A 20,098-nucleotide genomic window follows, 5' to 3' on the forward strand; every position below is an offset into this window, starting at 1 on the left:
GCAAATCCACTTTTTGCTGCTCCGGAATTCAACGCGAAATGGAGCTCCAACTTCAATTGATTTTCAAGGGCACCGCGCCTGGCAATCCCCGGGGCGGGGTTACGGGGGAGCTAATGGTGTAGCTGTGGAACCTGCCGAATCCCCGCCGCTATCGCTAGAATCTGGAATATCCTCCGGCCGATGATATCCATTTAAACTTGTCATTTTCCAGAAGCGACGCTCGGGCCCTCCGCTCACTGGAAACCCGCTGCCCCGGCTGTCCGGGGGAGCATGTCGGGTTCGGCGGGGCTGGCAGCACCTGTCACCGGAGCGGTCCTCAGCCTTTCGCATTGGGATCCACCATGAGCTTGTCATCCAATCGCCAAACTTTGAAGACGGTTCCCAGAAAAGCTTGGCGCGTGTGCTGTAGCTCCACGCTCCGAGTCGCCGCCGCGCCTGGCCGTCCGCTGCTGCAACATTTCGTGGATTGAAGATAGCGATAGCATCCGTCCATTACAGCAACTATTGTCCAGGCTTCTACCGTACACGGGCAACCAACCCACACCGCGCAAAGCAACAACTCGACGTCAACAAGCATTTTTGTGACAAAGACGAAACCACAGCTTCTCTGCCCCAACCTACATTTCAGTACCACTCCAATTCACCTCCAGACCAAAACACCATCGTCATGGCTTCAGCGGATGCAAAGATTCAGTTAGTAGCTATCCCATCCTCCAGCATCAATCCATGTGCGCGGGCAGCCCATGGACGTTCCAACGAAACCAACGTGACTAACAACTGCCTACTATATAGGGAGCTTCTCACGAAGCCGCGCAATGAGCTTACGTACGTTATATCCTCTTGTCAACATCACCTCCCTCTGTTCCCACCGTCATCTCGCCCGCCCTGCTGCTCCCAGCTCCTCCTCTTTGCGACCCAAGACCACGACGCCCGCCCAGCCAAACCACAAAGCTAATCAACTCGTCTGATACAGTGAATACGAAGTTTCTCTCCTCGAAGAGCACGAGTTCTCCGCCGGTCCTCTGGTACATATGCCCTATAAGCTTTGATCCACAACCCTTTCGACACGGAGCAGCGACTAATATGACACTCCTTTCCGCAGTCCATCCTCCAGACGGCTGTCCGCAGCCACTCCCAAGTTCTCATTTCCGTCCGCAATGGGCGCAAGATCCTTGCGCGCGTCAAGGCTTTCGATCGCCACATGAACATGGTGCTGGAGAACGTCAAAGAGATGTGGACCGAGACGCCCCGACTGGCCAATGGCAAGAAGGGCAAGCCCGTAAACAAGGACAGGTTTATCAGCAAGATGTTTGTGCACTTCCTTTTCATCTGTTGTTTTTCTCGCCCAGAAGAAGCGAAGACCAATGGCTGACATGTTTCACTTTCCTGGCAGGTTCCTGAGAGGCGATTCCGTCATCCTTGTCCTCCTCAGCTAGTTTACGAATAGCATGGCAAAATGTTTAGGTTGGAGGTTTATTTTACTTGCACGGCGAAGACACGCGCCAGCACCACTTAGGGTTAATGGCTCGAATGGAGTGGGGATGAGCCCGGGAAGGGTACCTATTGTTGGTCGACCGAATCGAGAGACATGCGGACTATATCACCTTACTACTACTCAACCGCTCGATCGACCATGATGACGACACAACCACGAAAGCAATTCAAAACGCCCCGTGAAAAGGCGCCGCGCAGGAACGAGAGGAAAGAAGAGAAACCCAAGCAGAATTTCAGGGGCTATCAGGAAGGTCATACAAAGGGAAAACTAGTGTGAGCTCGGCGTTCAAACGTGTATTTGGTTTTGTTTAACTCTTTATCTTTCATTTCTGGTAACTTGATCGAACAGAATACCCAAACCGTGTTTAGGTTCTTGCAGACCCCGTCATGTTTTCTTTTGCTTTTTAACGACGAGCTAAAGCTTGAACGGGATGATTCTCCATGGTTTTTCTGGTACGTCACATTGAAATGCCGGTGCAAACTAACTACCTAGGGGTATATCATGATCACATACAGCACCATTCTTACGGCAATTCCGCCTCTCTTGTAACCTCCTCCCATCCATCATCCGATCCCTTGGCCTGCTTAGCACTGGAATCATCAGACTTTTCAATTCCAGCCAGTCCAAGGAAGAACTTTGCCAATCCCCAAGCGCCCGGATCCGGCACCTGCTCGAATCCAGACCCGCCAATGTAGACGGTGCGGCCCAGCTTGGCCTTCATACCCTTGGTGCCCTCAGCTCCCTGCTTGGCAGCCTCGGCCGCCTTCTTCACATCACCGGTCTTTTCGAGCGCATCGACAAAGGGATAGAGGGCATCGACCAGGGTACGGTCACCGGGACGAGCGGGCGTATACTTGGACAGAGCCTCACAGCTCAGTTTAAGTGCTGCGGCCCAGGCATTTTCGTCAGCAGCTTTCTTGTCCGACTCCCCTGCACCGACAGTGTGGAGAGAGGCGACCAGAGCGTTGAGGAAGATGCCGTAGAGAGCACCCGAGGTACCGTCCATGGTTTGCTCGACCACGGTGACGATCTTGGCGAGGTCAATGGCTGCATCGCCTGTTAGGGGGTTGGAGTCGAGATGCGACAAGATTGCTGGCATTTTGTTAGTCATCAGAAAAAAGGGTTTCTTGCTAGGGAGACATACCCTCAGCGCCGCGCTTCAGACCGATACCACAATCGCCATCACCCACCATGGTGTCGTACTTGGTCACATCCGGTTCGGCGGCGATGACAGCCTTCAGACCGGCAACCAGCTGCTTCTGCGCCTCCTGGGGATCATACGTTAGACCACAAGGCCTCACCTCCTCCTCGGACTTGACCTCATTCTCCCGGGTATTCTTGTTTTCCCGCTGCTCCTCCCAAGTCAGCTTGGAGATGGGCGCTGTCCAACCCGTCGCCTCAGACGGGTAATCCAGCAGGTCAATCATGCCCGGTCCGCCAATGTCCGTGTTAACCACATTCAACAGCGAGATACTAAATCCCAACCCATTCAAGCTCGTCATGTACGTGCCGCTCAGGATCCTCACGGGCTTGATCTCATACGGTTGTTCCGCCAACTGCGTCACCACCTCGGTGACAATCCCGCCCATCTCCAACGGGCTGACACCACCGAGGTTGTTCACCAACAGCACCACCTCATTCGAATTCACATTCACAAACGCCCTGTCCTCATCGTTCCGATCCAGCAACTGCTTCAACATCTTCCCCACCAACTCCGGCAACCCAATCCCCTTCTCCCTACTGCTCCCTTGCTCATTATGAATCCCCATGCCAATCTCCACCTCGCCCTCCTTCAACACCTTGAACTCGGCGCCCTCCGCCTCCGCCCTTCTCCCCGGAACATGCACATGCTCCAGACTGGCGCCGACACTGACGATATTCTCCGCCGCCAAATTGGCCACCTTTGTCACCTCCTTGAGACTCCGTCCCTGCGCAGCCAGCGCTCCCGCAATCTTTTGGACTAACACCGTCCCCGCAATGCCTCTTCTGCCTACTTTCCCAGCTTTAGTCCGTCCAACACCGACATCATCCCCGACAACCACCATCTCCACGTTCACCCCTGCGGCTTTGGCTTTTTCTACGGCTAGGCCAAAGTTGAGCACGTCGCCGGTGTAGTTCATGACAACCACCAGGACCCCGCCCGCATCCTCTCCTCCCTGTTGTTGTCCATGTTCAAGAGAGGAGGAGGAGGAGGAGGAGGGCTCGTTGTTTTCAACCCGCCCCATGATCGCTGTACGGACTTGTTCGGCGGAGGGGGAAGCGAAGATGGTACCTGCTACGCAGGCGGAGAGGAGACCGCGGCCGACCATGCTGGAGAAGGAAGGTTCGTGGCCGGAGCCGCCGCCGGAGATGAGGGAGACTTTTTGTCTTTGGTTGGAGGAGGAGAAGGAGGAGGAGACATGGCCGTAGCCGGGACGCAGGTAGACGATTTTGTTGTGGGCGTCGAGGGCGATGCCGGGGTTGAGGAGGGTGGTGGATTGCAGGGATGTGAGGACGAGGTGTTGGGGGTCGTTGATGAAGTGTCGGTTGGACATTTTTGGAGGTGGTTGGTTGTAAGATATTGGATGGATGGGTTTGGTGGGTAAGAGTGTAAGGTTGGTAAGATGGTGGCTATGTACTGTAGAATATGTCTAATATGGTGAAGACGTGGATTTTTATCAAAGTTGGATGAAGTGGTGGTTCTCAGTTATTTAAGCTGTCAAGCAGACGCTCCGTATAGTATCTATCGATAATGCAGATGATTCAAAAATGATGACGAGGTGGATGGAAGTCCGGGATGTTCAAAGTTCTGTTGAGCTTCAACAAGTTTGTTAACCGGTTGATGATCGACAGTTACTTAGTGGATCAGAGGCAAACTTGGAAGCCAGAGAGAGTGATGTTGGGATAGGATTTCGAAAGAAAGAAGATGGAGGAGGATGCCGGAAGACCCCTGTGTAAGTATGGTACTTGGTGTTGAGTGGGACGAGACAGGCAAGGACGTGATGCTAGTATGAAAGCGGGGGGCGGGGTTGACGCTTCCCGCTTCCCGGGGGTCTCAGAGTCGACTCGGGACCTGTCATTCAGTCCTCATGCGGGCCGCCTTGATGTTACATAAGGAGAAGAGATCGACGATGTTGTTGTCACTTTAAGCCGAAGTAGAGGATGCCATGCTGATTACTAAGATTGTTGAAGGTGTTATTTCAGAGAATTTAAAGAGTTAAAGAGACGGTTGTAGAGATAGTTTGAACATGTGGTCATTGTTGAAAGCGCACTCGCTCTCTTTCGAACCCCCTCCCGCTTGCTAAATATCACCCCTCAGCCCCTAACCCTTCAATTACCCTTTGTCTCCTCATCATCACCCAAAATCTCCTTGCTCCGATGCTGATCCCTAATGAACTCTTGAATCTGTTCATCGTGATGAGGACGGTGCGGTGGTACAGCGCTGAGGTCTCCTTCCTTGGGCTTCATCTCTTCTTGCTGCTGCTGCTGCTGCTTCTCTCCTAGTCCAATCGTTTCGCTAACTGATGCTGGGACGTATTCCGAGACTGTTTGTGTTTGTAGCACGAGTAGGGATAGGTAAGCTTGGGATGTTGCAGACGAATGTTGGACGACGAAGACTGGGTTATGACATACTCTTGTCGACGATCCCGCTTCCTCCGCTTTGTTGGGGTTGTTGTTGCTCCTCGGGACCCTTTCTTTTCTGGTCCGCAATCTGATCAAGCTGGGGTTTGTAGTCTGAGGGATCTTGTCCCTCGGCCCCGGGTGGGCTGACGGTGTTGGGGTTTGTTGACATGGTGATGATGCCGTGGAAGATGGGTTGGTGGTGATGGAAGAGAAGAGAGAGCGGTGGTACTAGCTTTCGATTATTGACAACTAAGGGCAGACAAGAAAGAGTTTGAGAAGGGTTCAAACACGAGAACACAACTTCAGACGGGCATTTTCATGGCTTCAATTAAGACATGAAGCAGGTGTAAGTGGTCACTATTTAGGTGGAGATGACGTCACGAAATCCCTTCGTTGTACAAAGACAATGTGCGCTTTGCTTCTGTCGTCTGAAGGTCAAAACAATCATTTTTTCTATTCCTGCAGAGGAGCTCCAGATGATTTCATTTTCATAGCAATGAAGATACATATCTTGTTCGAGGAGTACCATGGCACGTCCCAGTCATCGTCGACCGCAATTCACCATTGAGGACGGAGGATGTCCTTATCGCTCTTATCGCTCGATCTTATCGGACCGGCTAGAAGCCCAGAACAGCCCACTGAGCCCACGAGCCCCCGCCACCTTGTCGTGCCCCTCCAAGCGGCGGCAAGATCCGACGCCAAGGGCGACCATGATGCTGGAAACTCCAGGAACCATATGACTTTCTTATTGCTGTCTCCATCTTCTTGTAAAGTATTTATATATTGAATAGAGTCACTTTTCCTAATCCTCTTGAACAATACATACTCTCGTTGCTTTCAAAGAACCCTTCTTCTTGACCAAGTTAGACGTCCCCGAAGTCGGATCGGAATCGAGAAGCTTTTCTCCAGAGACCAGGGCAGCTTGGCGATCTTTCTCTCTTTTACAATTCTGCAATCCTGAATTGCCCGAAATTCCTTGCGACAGTCTTGACCTCCTACATACCTTACTTACAGGTCGCCTACTCTCAATTATCTCCCCGACATCCGATCGATCGACGTACCTCGAACTTTCCTTCGCGATTTAGACCCTAGTGTAGTCCCAGACTCGATCCTATACTTACGAAACCTACCCCTCCAACACAATCACGCAACAACCAACCAACCAACCCACGAACAAACCACCACAATGACGCGCGACCAATCATCCCCCATCCCCATAACCATCATAACCGGCTTCCTCGGCTCCGGCAAAACCACCCTCATTCTGAACCTCCTTCCCCAGCTCCGCGCCGCCAACCCCTCCTACCGCCTCGCCCTCCTCAAGAACGAATTCGGCGATCTGGCCGTCGACTCCCAGCTCGCCTCCTCCTCGGCCATCGCCGGCGTCTCCGAGCTTTTGAACGGTTGCATCTGCTGCAACCTCGTCGGTCAGCTCTCGGTCGCCCTTTCCGAGCTCCAGTCCACCGTTCGGCCGGACCGAATCGTCATTGAGACTTCGGGCTCTGCGTTCCCTGCTACGCTGGCGCTCGAAGTCAACCGGCTGGCGAGGGAGACGGGGGGCCAGTATGTGCTGGATGGCGTGGTGAGCGTGATTGATGTGGAGAATTGGAAGGGGTATGAGGATACTAGCTATACGGCGCGGATTCAGGCGCGGTATACGGATTTGATTGTGTTTAACAAGTGGGAAGGGGCGGGGGAGAGGAGATTTGATGAGGTTTTGGATAGGGTGGGGGATTTGGAGGTGGATACAGCGTGGGTGAAGAGTGATAAGGGGTGGGTGGATATGTCGGTGGTGTTTGGGATTGATGGGGGGTTGGCGAGGGGTCTTACGGAAGAGGATGGGCATGTTCATGATGACAAGTGTGGACATGACGATAAGCATAAGCATGATCATCAGACGGAGGTGGAGGTGCTGAGTATTGAGCTTAAGAGTGGCAACAGAGAAGCAACGGTGGATGCGGCGAAGCTGTTGGCTTTCTTGAGGAATACGAGCAAGGAGGAGGTGTACAGGATCAAGGCCGTGTTGGCGGTTTCTGCGAAAACTGCGCGGGAGGTGCTGAAGAATTCGGATGAGGATACCAAGATCTCAGCACCACCTACGTACGCTGGAAGCGACGCGCAGACGACGAGGTATATCCTCAACTGGGCGTTCGGAAGGTGGACGTTCACACCTGTTGCGGCTGAAGTCAAGGAGCACGAATCCAGCAGTGAGGCGATACTGAGGATGACCATGATTCTGGCCAGGTATGAGAGCACCAAGTGGAAGAAGAGACTGGAAGCTGGTGGGTTGTTGGAGCTTGAAGAGGAGAATGGGAAGGGCGAGTTGAGCGTTACCAAGGTCAACTAAAGAGCAGCACGTTTGATAGACGAGGAGCCATGGATTATGGGTGAACGAATAATGAGATTTTGGGATAGAATAGAGGGCTCGTGATAGGAGCAAATAGAAGTAGACGTCCCAAAGACATATTGACCAACACTTTGAAAACTCAACATCCACTTCTCGCATACTCTCACCACAAGACACTTTGAACAAATCTATGGTTCCCATTCTTCCCTAGCATTGAGCGAGTAAACGGAGAGATCTGTCAAAGCCCCTTATTTTCCATATCCCATGCATGTCTTGATCATAACGCCTGCAAAGAGACTGACTGAAAAGCATCCTCAAAGAAAATCCCTAAACGCCGTTTTTGAATGACGACCGATCCGATCAACAAACAGCAAAGATAATGAGCTAATCATGTTTTCACCGTCCATGCCACCGCATCTCTTTTCCCACCCCCCAATTCAGCATCCGACTACCTCGTAAACTTCCCCCGGCAGTCAAGTAAAGTAAAGGCGTGTTGGAAGTAAACACCGCGAACAACCCCGTTAAGGCGGGATCGATCAGTAATGACCGCCATTAGCACCACCGTTCACGCCGCCTCCCTGCTCGCCCTGATCAGCATACTGGCGCAGGGCAAGCTCCTTCTGGAACTCGCGGCCCAGCTGGCCGTACATGGCCACGAGCTGCTTGCACGCGCCGACGAGGGCCTCGCGCGGGGTGATGCTTCCGTCTGTCTGGATACGGATGAAGAGTTCCGGCACGTTAGGGTGGGCAACTATAATTAGGTGTCAGTTTCTGTTTATCTCGCCATGGATGGTGGTGGTGAGTGTTTGTGGGAGTAGGGATAGAGAAGGAAAGTAAAAGTGAAGACGCGGCGGTACGACGACGTACTCTTGTATCCTGCCATCAAGACATGAGGGGCCTGCTTCAGATGTTCGGCGAGGAGGTTACCGAGGGTGTGGTCCTCCTTGAGAATCTTGAAGTCGGAGGTGTTCGACATGCCTATCCAAGTAAAAAGAAAAATCGGGGTCAGTTTTCTTGCCATGTCCTTCTTCTACTACGTCTTCTTCTCCCCATCTATCACCTCATCATCAAGAAGATAAGGAGATCGACTCGACTTACCAGTGAAAACCTTCTCCTCAATCTTCTTCTCTCCATCCTGGAGAAGGAAGAGCTCGAACCTGGTTGTTTTTGGAAGCAAATGTCAGTAATGTGGTCCTACCACCCGAAAGTGAGGTAATGATGAGAGTAAAAAGGGGAAGAGAAAAGGCGGACCGGTTCGGCTCGCTGTTTTGCTTGGGATTGGCTCCGTTCATCTTGTTGATTTTGGTCCTGTTTGCTGTTGCCAGGTGACGAGGAGGGCATGGAAATATCCTTCTTGCCGTGATGTGGACTGTGTGCTGGTCCAAAGGGATGTTGGGTTGATGATGGATGTAAGTGGTGTATGAGGAGGAAGTCGTCCGCCTCTTATATCGTTGACAGCCAGCGACTCTCCAGATTGAGTTTGGTCAAGGTGAATGAATCCATGGTAAACAAGTTACCAACCAACTCCCAGATGGCTATTCTCCCAGCTGCCTCGCCTGCCTGTTGCCTTCCATTTGTGTCCATGGTCTATGATCAGATGAAAGCCGTCCCGTTTGTTTCGCGGTCAAAACAATAGGCACCTGGCACCAGCCACCAGACAAACATCGCCTACCGAAGAAGATTCAACCAAGCTCGTAGACCATGAAGAATAGACACGCAAGGCGAACAACTGGGGCGGACTATCCGAGTGTCTGCCTGTCTGTCCAGATCGATTTGTTCCATTGCCGTACTGAATTGAGTTGGTATTGCGGTTCCAGTCGACATCGGCATGGCATAATGAGTCTGGATACAGTCGTTTGGCTCCTTTCCGAACTCCCCTATAGGATTTGAAGCAATCCAGGTCGATTGTTTCCGGCATTTGCGTAAGGCGCGTCGTCCAGACCAGAAGGAGGAGGGGGGTTCATTCATCCATGTGAAAAGAAACCAGCAAAAAGAGAAGAATCTACTAACCTATCAGGGGCGTTCATTTTGGCGATTGGCTAACGATTTGACGTAGAGCTCGTTGTTGGCTATCGGTGGTGTATAAACTATTGTCGTCGTCGTCGCCCGATATCGTGAATTCGCGATGTGGTGTTGAGATTGAGACCGGGGGGTGACGATGTCAATTGCTCAAGAACGTCGAGTGGTTGATGTAGCAATTATGTAGGTTCGCTAGTCTTGTGGCGGGACCGGGGGAACGTAGGAATTTCGATACCAAAAATTGGAGCGTGAATGGGACAGACTACCGAAGGTTTCAGTCGCTCAAGTTTTGATACTGCTCGTCAGCTGGTGAAGGTTTTGATTTGAGTGAAGGGGGTGGGATGTTTTAACACAAGTGAACGCACTTGATCGATGTCTTCGAGGTCGTCCAGGTTGCGCATCCACTGTGAGATGGAGGCAACGCAGTTGGAGCACTGAACCCCGGATCGAGGTACGTGTGGTCTGTGCGCTCAGTTATTCCAGCGCCATCCCGCTTTTGGATGACTCGGTCCGCTGGGCTGCATACACTACATGCTTGCAAGGGAGGGTTAGGGTTCAAAAAGGAAAGAAAGCAGTGAGCTTGCTTGTTGGCGAAGCAGACGACGGCGACATACTAAGGAGAACTCTTTCCAACCATAAAATGAGGTTGGTCATATGCAAAGAGTAAACCGGTATGTGGAAAGTCATCGTAGCTACCACCGTGTTCGCTCGAACACTGTTTGCAATGGGAGAGAAAGGCCGCTTTCCAAAGAGTCAGAATTTGTAGAGACTGCTAGGGAGAATAAACCCAGTAATAACACGTCAAAACAACAGTAAAATGGCATCGGCACCATAGACGTACGATGGGGAAAAAGCCAGACTAATCCAATTTATTCAAAAGTCAAACTATTCTCGTTCCATCGTTATGGTAACGAGCTTCTTCAAACAAACAGGGAAACGCTTCCACCACGATGCAATACAAACTCTAGACATGCTTCTCGGCAACAGATTGCTCACTCCCATCAAGTCTACAGTGTAGTCCATCCCACAATCATCTAGTCATAACCCATATGTCTTGCCCTCATCATGTCGACCCCTATCCCATGATTTCCCTTCATTCTATACAACCATAATCGTATCGTCGGATCCGTTTTTTTTTTCTTGATGAACCCCAACGCTCGTCCCATATATTCAAGAGGATACTCATGACTCCTTTCGTGATCAACACAATAACGTTTGCACGCCTTTACGGGTTCAATCCCTTAGCATCGCAATAGCCAGGCGATTCTCCGCCCTCTCCAGCGCCGGCCCAGCTCATGACAGTCAAGGTAGTCGTGTACGCCATGGCAATGAAGCCAAAGACGCACAGGGCGACATCCGAAAATTTCCAGAGAGCGCTTCTGGCGACGCCCCTGTAGTGTAGCATCGGCTGTTTGTGACTGTGTTAGCGTCTGATTGATCATCTACACAAGAAGGAGCAAGGGTACGTAGCAAAACTCACCGGATAGATATACACCAACGGGATGCAAGCAAAGTTACCGACCAATGCAACGAACTTGTCCAAGTTATCGGCACCCGCCCATGCAACCATGGCGCAGAAAGCGACGACAAAGAAGCGGAACACGTTCTTCTGCCACTTGATATACGGATTGTACTTTCCGCTCTTCGTGAAGAGTGCGTTCTCCGTGATCCTGATGGCGGGGAAGATCTGCAGTGGGGTTGAAAGCAGGATGGCGAGCGAGTAGAGGAACTGCACGCCGTTGACCATTTTGTTGTCCTGGGGCAAGTTGAGGAGCACGACTGTCTCGGTCTTGGAGCCGTAGGCGGCGTAGGAGACGGCGCCCATAACGGTGAACAAAGTGGTGATGATGATCATGACGACGGCCATCACCTTGGGGAACTTTTCCGGGTTTCTCATGGACTCCTGGATCGGGATGATGAGGCCGATGCCCTCAAAGGTAAAAATGGCGGTGCCGATGAAAAGGGTCCAGTCCTTCTGGTTGAACATGATGATGTCGGCCAGGCCCGATGTGTTGAGAGTCAGGACGTCGTAGTAAAAGAGGTAGGCCAGACCGATGACGATGAAGGCGTCGGCGATGAGCGCAGTGAATCCCAACTTGCCGATATCACGCAGCAGCGAGAACGGCAGGAAGATGATCATTTGCATGACAATCAGCCATGATATGGAGATGTAGGTCTTGCAATTGGTAACGGCGAGGATGAATGCTTGCAAGTTCTCCGACGTGAAGACGATGTAAGCTGCCACGAAACCCAGTTGACTGATGACGATGGAGAAGAGAATCAGATTTCTCATCCACTTGCCATAGAGAATACCACCAATGTCACCAAAGGATCCCTCCACCTTAAGGCGAGTGGAGACGAGGAGAACAAAGCAGTAGTAGCTCAGAGCCGCCACGAAGAGGAGCACGGCGTTACTAAAGACCATGCCGCCGTTGAGGTAGGCTCTGGGGAGGAAGAGAACACCTGTACCAACGAAGGACTTGAGGAGAAGCATTGCCGCGCTCATGGGGCTATTTCGGCCACTCCCACCACGCTCCTTCCTTCTCCTCTTACGTCGAGACGGCGTTAACAGTGTGCTGTCCTCCATGGGCTCGTGATCATCAACAGAGCCCTCGTCACTCCACCACTCGCCCTCGTCGCTTCCGGAGGTGAAGTATTCGCCTGGCTTGAGCACTTCATCGTCTTCCTCGAGTTCCTCACCGGCGAAATGTCCGTACAAAGAAAGGAATTCGAGGAAGCTAGTCGTCAGTAACCTCGGCGGTGGCGCACTCTGGCCCGCACCGTTTTCGGAGTCGTCAGGATGAGCCGAGGGGTCTCTCGCGTTTCTCCGCAGGTAATTGCGCCGGAAGCCACCAGGGACTTTGATTGAGTTGATATCTAGGACCTCATTTTCTGGTTCGGGCCTGGGGTAGCTGAAACTGTGGCTGCGCTTGGCCTTGTTGCGCTGTTCTATCTCCTCCGCCCATCTGTATATAGGGCGCGTGATATCACCACCCTGCAACTGCAAACTCGAGAACTCATCGTCGTCTTCGGCAGGTTGCTTGCCCTTGGATCTCTCGCCTGTCTCCTCCCCAGCGCCATCCCCAGGCTGGACCAAGTGTCTCTTGATGATCTCAGGATCTTCGTATGCTCCGAAACCGTTGATACCGGTGGACGGTAACCTTGATCTTGTCTCGAAGGAGCCGTAGTTCGTGGTGGGCGTCGCGGATCTTTGGAGCTGGGCAGCCGAAGGGGCAGGGGAGAGGGCGCGCGCAGGAGGAGTGCCAAAGCGAGGTGGCGAGGCTCCGTAGGTGTTGGACAAGGCAGCGGCTAAAGCAGAAACACCGGGGCCAGCAGAATGTGACCCGGCGCCGGGAAGTGGTGGTAAGGCGCCGGCATCTCCTCGCTCTATCGGAATAGGTGTTGGAGTGCCAGACGGTTGTTGTTGTGGTAGTACGGGCGTGGCGAGGCGCGCGATGCTATCAGCGCGTGGTATCGACGTGCCGAGCTCACGGGCGCGAAACGAGCTGGGACGGAAGGAGCCGGGGCGAAAAGAACCGCCGGGCGAAGACGAGCGGCCGGGGACATTGCCCGGGGCCGGTGAGTTCCTTCCCGAGTCTTTGCCCGAATTTGACATGGTCGTTAAGCAGTAGAGGTGGTGTGTGTGGTGATGATGTAATGGTAGCCCAGACCTCTGTCTAGAGCACAATCGGCGTGGAGATACTGGAGCGCAATTCAGTCCGTGGTGTCGGAGGTAAAGTCAAGGTCAAGGTCAGAGACTGGAGAAAGAGATAAAGATGGTGACCGTCCGTGTTTCAGATACGGCTCTCTTTTTCCTAGCGGTGGAAGGATGCCTGAGCGAAGGACTGTTCGATGATGGCACGCAACGAAGACTTTGTAACAGTTCTTATTGCTAGAAGTGGGAGACTAGGTAGTTCTAGGTAGGTAGGTCGATCTTGGGGTTGTCGACGCGTGTCCGAAACACTGCCGCAGCACTCTCTGTCGCTCTGCTCCGTTTACTTCAGCGCCAACTTCCTATCTGGGACTTTGAGGGGCGATATTGATAAGGCCCGAGTCAAGTAAACGAAGTAAAGTAAGCAGCGTTGCGGTGGGTAGTAAGAATATGTACTTTTGTCCGAGATATGTATCGGGATATTGTGACAATTCTCGTATCAAAGATGGAGATGTCTCTCTCTTTTACCCTTTTGACGTCGGTATCGTCGAGCGACTTTTACCAAGATGCAGCAATCAAGAGACGGGTCCGTGTGACCTGCGCTGGCCGACAGCACAAGGGCATTGGAGTCTTTGATTGGAGTACATCATCGGCGGAGTGGCACTTGGGCCGACTGAGATAAGGAGCCGCCATAAATCTGGTGAGCGCTGTACGAATGAGAACGTGTCCTGGCGATAGGAGAACAGGGCACGTAGATTTGAAAGCGTGACCAGCGTGACCATCGTCAAGAGACGACAAGAGATCGTGGGTGCCTCGTTACGCTGCAAACGCCTTGTCGGGTGGGCCTCTTAACCTAGAGGCAACAGCATCGGGCCCTGCTGACACTGCGCCAGGCACTGCGACGGGCAGGCGCCTGGGCGATCCTTGCTGTGCGGGTTTGCTATGGTACTATGGAGATCCACTCTGAGACCCGACCCTGACCCAGATGCTCTGAATGTCTTTTGTTAAGGTCACCGTCCACCAAAGAGATCACAACTCTCAGTCTCTCACCAACTCCGTGGATAACGATACACACATGTGTAATCACGATCACGCTTCACAAATCAGGGCTGAATGCCTCACGCTTTGATTATTGTATCGGTACTCGGTATTGTCATACCTACTGTATGTAGTTGTAGACACGCTGCACCGGACAGCATGACATGACGGAGGATCATTTAGCTCATGTTATCCGCTACATAACATGGACCCCGCCGATATCCCCGTTGAGTTCAGTCATGCGCCGATACGAGCCATGACGCGAGGCCATAAGCAATTCTGAGCGATACCCTCGGTTTTGTTAGCTAAAGGAGAGATAGAGACGACGAGTATCTGTTACAGAACTAAAACTCGGGAGGTCTATCTTTGAGGTATCAGGCCGGTACAGCTCGATATTTTCGATATAGTAACACAGGGAAACACAAAAGGCATCATCATCATCATCACCACCACGATGACCCTCGGCCTCCAGACTCTGGCGCTGATGCAACTCCACCGCCCCCATGAACAACGCCTAACAATGCCCTATTCTAGGTAGGCCCTTGCTGGCGATCCTGATTCCCTGCCCGGTCCCATTGGAGCGGGCCGGTAAAGGCGGGGGAGAGGGTCGGCAACAGCACCCTCCGCTTCCGCAGCCGGGACAGGTCTGACAACAACCGTGGAGGCCGATGGAGGAAGACGGCTTCTCCAATCGTCAGGCCATGATGGTCGGTCCGTAAACATAACTCACCCGTGATATCGACTGCAGCAGTACCGGATGTTTCGGAATCAAGCAGGTTTTTCCTACCTTAGGTTTGCTGGTGGGGTTGATTCGTTGAGCTGTTTGGCTTCAGTAGGTAAGGTAGTTGTACTTGTACGCTTCAGTTTTTGACTTGTATCCGTCTCTTGTTCGAGGTCGCTCCTTCTCAGCCCGCTTGCTCATCGTCACCCATTGAGTCCCTCCTTCCTGATCTTGGTTGTGTCCTTGGAGCCCCCCTTCAAAGTTGATTTTACGGCTACCAGCACCTTCCTTATTCAAGGCGTTTCGTTACTGACGACGAAAACCTGAACAAAAGCTACCGAAAAAGAAAAAGAAAAAAAAAGACTGAGAGGCCATACTGTCAAGCTGAGTTGATGCTAGTGGTGAGAGACTTATCCAGGGACGGAATAGCTTCTGATTCGCCAGCAAGTCACTAAAAAAAAACGTCGTCTATCAAGCTTTACCTCTAGCTTCAAAAAAGAATCCTTTCACCACCGCTACATTTCGATATACAATCACCACAGCATCATGCTCGAGTGCAGTATATAGACGGAGCTTGGACGCCTTCTCTGTTTCTGTCCTCCGCTGATAGCTTCCTCGCGTTACGCTGGAGCTACGTCTCCCACACCACCAGCCGCCGATCCCTTCCTAGGATCACATCACCCAAGGGATATATAGACACCGCAAGGTCTGAGACTGGGATAGAGCTGGCCTCTTCACCATTTCCCTCCAGCTTCCTGTTGGGCGCTTTACCCTAAAGCCAGTCTCACAGGGCAATTCTTGGCTTCTTGTCGACAAGCTACCGGCCTGTTTCCCAAGACAGTCATTTCTGCTGTGCAACGCCAACACCAGAACCCATCCCGCGAATGGAGACATAATAGTCGAACCACGACAACCATGGATCACGAACATCAGAGCAGGAGGCATAAACTGGGCGTCGTCTCCGGCGTCTACATCCCAGTATGCCTCAATATCCTCAGTATCCTCATGTTCTTGAGGTTCGGCTCCATCTTGGGTCAGATTGGTCTACTTGGCATGCTTGGTATGTCCTTCCCGGAGTTTACTGTGTACCACATTGGATGAAACTAGCTAACTATTTCCAGGACTTCTCTTCATTGCATATTCAGTTGATTTTGTCACTACTTTGTCTCTATCTGCCATTGCCTCCAATGGCGAGGTCAAGGGGGGTGGTGCCTACTACCTCATCTCCAGGTCCCTTGGCCCCGAGTTTGGAGGGTCCATCGGCATCCTGTTCTATCTGGCGCAGGTCTTGAACACCGCACTCAACGTCGTCGGTCTCATCGACTGCCTGAGGCTGAATCTGGGATCTGTCATGGCTCAGGGATATTGGTGGACCTACCTGTTCGAGACAGGCGCGTTGTTGGTATGCACTCTACTATGCCTGGCTGGCAGCGCCATGTTTGCAAAGGCGAGCAATGCCTTGTTAGCCATCATGGTCATCTCCATCCTGAGCATTCCCGTCTCGGCCATTTTCCTGCCGTCATTCAACGATCCGGTCAGTGGCATCGAGTTCACAGGCGTCAGTCTCACCACTTTGCGATCCAACCTGTGGCCGCATTTTGCAGGTGATGAGTTCAATGGAGCTGGCACCTTTAGGGATCTCTTCGGCATCCTGTTCCCGGCAACTTCGGGAATTTTTGCTGGCGCGTCCATGTCGGGTGATTTGCGAAACCCCAGCAAGGACATTCCCCGCGGAACTCTCTGGGCCATGTTGTCGACTCTCATCTCGTACGTCCTGGTCATCATCTCACTGGCCTCGAGTACGACACACGGCACGTTTCTGCGAAATACCAACGTTATCCAGGAGACAAACGTTTGGCCTCCAATCATCTTTGCCGGAGAGTTTGCAACATGCTTCTTCTCGGCTTTGATGGGAGTGATAGGCTCTGCCAAACTCATGCAGGCATTGGCCAGAGACAAATTGGTTCCTGGTATCTCCATCTTTGGAAAAGGCACCAAGAAGACTGATGAGCCCTTGCTCGCTATCTTCTTAACGTACATCGTTGCTCAGTTTGCCATGTTCGCGAACCTGAACCAGATTGCAACCTTCATCTCCATGGGATACCAAATGACTTTCTTCGTCATGAACCTCGCTTGCTTCCTGCTCAAGATTGGCTCCGCCCCCAACTTCCGCCCAGGCTTCAAGTTCTTCAGCTGGCAGACTGCCTTCGCCGGTAGTGTGCTTTCAGCGGCTGCCATGTTCTTCATCGACGAAACATATGCTACCACCGCCGTCTCACTGCTCGTTACTCTGTTCCTGCTAATTCACTATCTGAGTCCGCCCAAGCGCTGGGGCGATGTATCACAAAACCTGATCTACCACCAAGTCCGGAAATACTTGTTGAGGCTGAAACCAGAGCACATCAAATTCTGGCGGCCGCAGATCATCCTACTCATTAACAACCCGAGAAAGCAAACCCGCCTCATTCAGTTCTGCAACTCGATGAAGAAGGGCGGACTGTACATTCTCGGCCATGTCATCGTCACCGATGATTTCTCCGCGGGAGTTACCGAGGCAAAGCTCCAACAAGCGGCGTGGACAAAGTACATCTCGGAGTTCTCGAGGATCAAGGCTTTTGTCCAGCTCACCATGTCACCGACCATCACTTGGGGCGTGAGGAACCTGATCCTCTCGGCAGGCCTGGGTGGTATGCGACCCAACATTGCCGTCATTGGCTTCTACAACCTGGACGACCTGCGGCGTTCCCGGCCAACACTGCGTATATCCCACCAGGCGCCAACATCACATGCTAAGAGTTCGCAGACTACTGAAACTAAACAACCCGTGAGGCAGCGAAAGAGAGGCGATACTTCGGCTAGGTTGATGGAAGGATTTTTGCCCACTGACGTGATCAGGACCGAGGAGATGATGTCGGTTATTGATTATCTTACTATTCTCGAGGATCTAGCTTTGCGATATCGTCTGAATGTGGCGGTTGGTAAAGGGTTTGAGACCCTGGAGACACCGAGGAAAGATGGGAGTAACACCAAGAAGTACATTGATCTTTGGCCCATCCAAATGTCGGCGGAGCTTTCCGCGGACGGCAGGAATGTTCTGACCACCAACTTTGATACATGTGAGTCTCTGTCAACTGGACACGGTTATCACTTCGATTGCTGACATGTAACAGACACTCTCATCTTGCAGCTGGGTTATATCCTCGATACTGTCCCCGCTTGGAAGAAGGTTTACCAAGTTCGTGTTTTGGTGTTCGTTGAATACGAAAGCGAGGTTGAAGAGGAAAGAGGACGAGTCAAGGCTCTCCTTGAAAAGCTAAGGATCGAAGCCGAGGTGCTGGTCTTCTGGCTGGCCTCTGGTGATCTCGGTACATACGAGGCCATCATCCACGGGCGTTTCCGAGATCAAGAAACGGAGAAACTGGTCAATGATTGTCTAGTGGGCCAAGAATGGTGGGAAGAACTTCAGAAGATCCGGGGAACCCATGAAGAGACCTCACAGCCCGACATGAGTTCCGTATTAAACGTCGTTGAGTCGACTTCGGGACGACCGGGGTTGTACAATCCACATAGCGAGCTCCCTGATCCGCGCGATAGGAGGCGCGCCAGCTGGGCGCCACTGGCTGATTTTCCCAAGAAGCCCACAGTCTCGCAGCTGGTTCGGCTGGGTGTCAGCATGGGAATACACACTCAGAACCTTGCGGCGAATGTGCTGGACAGCTCAGACACGGACGTTGACGGCGAGAGCGACAGCGACAGCAGCTCATCTAGCGGTACGTTGGATGGAGATTTCAATGATGCTGCAAGTGTTGCAAATAATGGCGGCCTTGAAGCGCTTGAACCGTCGCGAGTTCCTCTACTGGGAGCCGGTAGACGAATGAGTCACGGAGACCTCTTCGATCGCTTGAAGAAGCCTTGGAAGGATAGGAGATCGCGGAAGGCAGGAGGACCATCTGCACAGCAATCTTATGGCGCAGTGTCTCATGATACCGGGCATAGTCGCAATAATGGTTCAGAAGGCAGGTCTAGCAAGAGGGACGATTTTCTGAGCGTGGGCACGGAACGATCATCCCACACGACAACGCCAACACTGTCGCGACAAAACTCATCAATCTTAAAAAGTTCTACCGCCAGAAAGTTCACTAGCTCACTGGTCCCGGAAACAAGAATAACCAGTGATGACACAGGACCACAGATTATGTTTGCAGAAGATCAGGCTCGCCCCGGGATATCACGTCGGTCCACACCGGGGACCGCTGCACTTCTTTCAAGCAAACAACCCGCCAGAAATACAATTGATGACGACAATGGAGGAGGTCCTAGAACGGTCTGCTTTGTTGAGCCTCGCTACGATGGGGCTTCATCGTCCCCAGACAAGTCAAGAGCAAACTCCCCGGCAAGGACTGGAACTGGCAACGGCAGTGGTGATGTCCTGCTTGACATACCCGAGCTCCTCTCTTCATACAGACTTCAGCATCAGCAGCAACAGGACGATGATGCCGCTGAAGGTGGCTCGAGCTATTCTACCCAAGGGCTTCCGCTCTCCTTTAACGACCTCCCAAGCCGGGCGCAGCATCTGATTTTGAACGAGCTGATGCGGCAGAATAGCGCGGACACTGCAGTCCTCTTTACCACGCTCCCGGTACCTGAGGAAAACACTTGTCAAAGTGAGGAGGCAAGTTTGACGTACCTGTCCGATGTTGAGGTGCTTTGCAATGGGTTACCGCCCATGTTGCTGGTTTTGAGTAACAATATGACGGTTACTGTAAGCCTCTGAGGCTTTTGGTGCTGGCCATTCTGTTCTCGTACCCCCGGCCAGGGCAAATGCGTCATCGGACCAGAGTGATGGGGAATGTAAATCAGAATCACACAGTCGCACGCCCTCCATCTAGCGGAAAACAGAGTTTGTGGTTCACTATGGGCATTATTTGTGATACCCCAAATACTTCCGTGTTTGGAACAAAGACTGAGGAGATACCTGGGTAGGTTAATTGGCAAGCGGGATTCACACAGCCGAGACACACAAGACAAAGCCAGATTCGGCAGTGCACTGGTTTTTTCTTTCTTTGTTCAGTACGCTAGTTGAAGGAATTAAGGGAAGGAAGAAACATGCCGTCAGCGGAAAACTCAATTCGAGTTGAAGCCGTATTTGCTCGTACAAAGGATGACTATGCTGCCTCGCTCTTGGTTATGTGAGGAGAGTCCTTTGTCTCGCTTCGTGGTGTG

At 52.2% G+C, this 20,098-nt stretch overlaps 7 protein-coding genes across 7 annotated transcripts; 3 read left to right on the forward strand and 4 right to left on the reverse strand.

Annotated features, from left to right (window-relative positions):
* Nucleotides 1-408: 408 nt before the first annotated feature.
* Nucleotides 409-1,859, forward strand: B0T23DRAFT_409366 (small nuclear ribonucleoprotein Sm D2). Its single transcript, XM_062839369.1, has 5 exons — nt 409-693; nt 793-825; nt 974-1,025; nt 1,103-1,308; nt 1,394-1,859. Exons 1-5 carry the CDS (start codon nt 668-670, stop codon nt 1,434-1,436), a joined length of 360 nt encoding a protein of 119 aa, XP_062696940.1. The 5' UTR covers nt 409-667; the 3' UTR covers nt 1,437-1,859.
* B0T23DRAFT_434384 (putative glycerone kinase isoform) lies at nt 1,677-4,029 on the reverse strand (the record flags this gene model as incomplete). The annotated part of the gene is made up of 2 exons (XM_062840494.1): nt 1,677-2,587; nt 2,640-4,029. The coding sequence occupies 2 exons, from the start codon at nt 4,027-4,029 to the stop codon at nt 2,019-2,021; spliced, it is 1,959 nt and encodes a 652-aa protein (XP_062696941.1). The 3' UTR covers nt 1,677-2,018.
* Nucleotides 4,030-4,502: 473 nt separating this feature from the next.
* Nucleotides 4,503-5,446, reverse strand: B0T23DRAFT_14436 (uncharacterized protein). Its single transcript, XM_062832421.1, has 2 exons — nt 5,108-5,446; nt 4,503-5,019 (listed from the first exon to the last, which is right to left on the reverse strand). The coding sequence occupies exons 1-2, from the start codon at nt 5,265-5,267 to the stop codon at nt 4,805-4,807; spliced, it is 375 nt and encodes a 124-aa protein (XP_062696942.1). The 5' UTR covers nt 5,268-5,446; the 3' UTR covers nt 4,503-4,804.
* A 615-nt stretch (nt 5,447-6,061) lies between these two features.
* Nucleotides 6,062-7,716, forward strand: B0T23DRAFT_14434 (CobW/HypB/UreG, nucleotide-binding domain-containing protein). Its single transcript, XM_062832419.1, has one exon. It carries the CDS (start codon nt 6,285-6,287, stop codon nt 7,443-7,445), a length of 1,161 nt encoding a protein of 386 aa, XP_062696943.1. The 5' UTR covers nt 6,062-6,284; the 3' UTR covers nt 7,446-7,716.
* On the reverse strand, nt 7,574-9,847 carry B0T23DRAFT_369672 (DNA-directed RNA polymerase). The gene is made up of 4 exons (XM_062836530.1): nt 9,456-9,847; nt 8,544-8,602; nt 8,313-8,423; nt 7,574-8,196 (listed from the first exon to the last, which is right to left on the reverse strand). Exons 1-4 carry the CDS (start codon nt 9,470-9,472, stop codon nt 7,982-7,984), a joined length of 402 nt encoding a protein of 133 aa, XP_062696944.1. The 5' UTR covers nt 9,473-9,847; the 3' UTR covers nt 7,574-7,981.
* Nucleotides 9,848-10,595: 748 nt separating this feature from the next.
* B0T23DRAFT_14680 (transmembrane amino acid transporter protein-domain-containing protein) lies at nt 10,596-13,332 on the reverse strand. The gene is made up of 2 exons (XM_062832456.1): nt 10,945-13,332; nt 10,596-10,872 (listed from the first exon to the last, which is right to left on the reverse strand). Exons 1-2 carry the CDS (start codon nt 13,078-13,080, stop codon nt 10,690-10,692), a joined length of 2,319 nt encoding a protein of 772 aa, XP_062696945.1. The 5' UTR covers nt 13,081-13,332; the 3' UTR covers nt 10,596-10,689.
* A 2,002-nt stretch (nt 13,333-15,334) lies between these two features.
* B0T23DRAFT_14720 (amino acid permease-domain-containing protein) lies at nt 15,335-19,960 on the forward strand. Its single transcript, XM_062832464.1, has 3 exons — nt 15,335-15,935; nt 15,997-17,991; nt 18,046-19,960. Exons 1-3 carry the CDS (start codon nt 15,791-15,793, stop codon nt 19,647-19,649), a joined length of 3,744 nt encoding a protein of 1,247 aa, XP_062696946.1. The 5' UTR covers nt 15,335-15,790; the 3' UTR covers nt 19,650-19,960.
* Nucleotides 19,961-20,098: the final 138 nt, after the last annotated feature.

Source organism: Neurospora hispaniola (assembly GCF_033458365.1).
Source record: "Neurospora hispaniola strain FGSC 10403 chromosome Unknown B0T23scaffold_1, whole genome shotgun sequence".
Lineage (NCBI taxonomy): Eukaryota > Fungi > Ascomycota > Sordariomycetes > Sordariales > Sordariaceae > Neurospora > Neurospora hispaniola.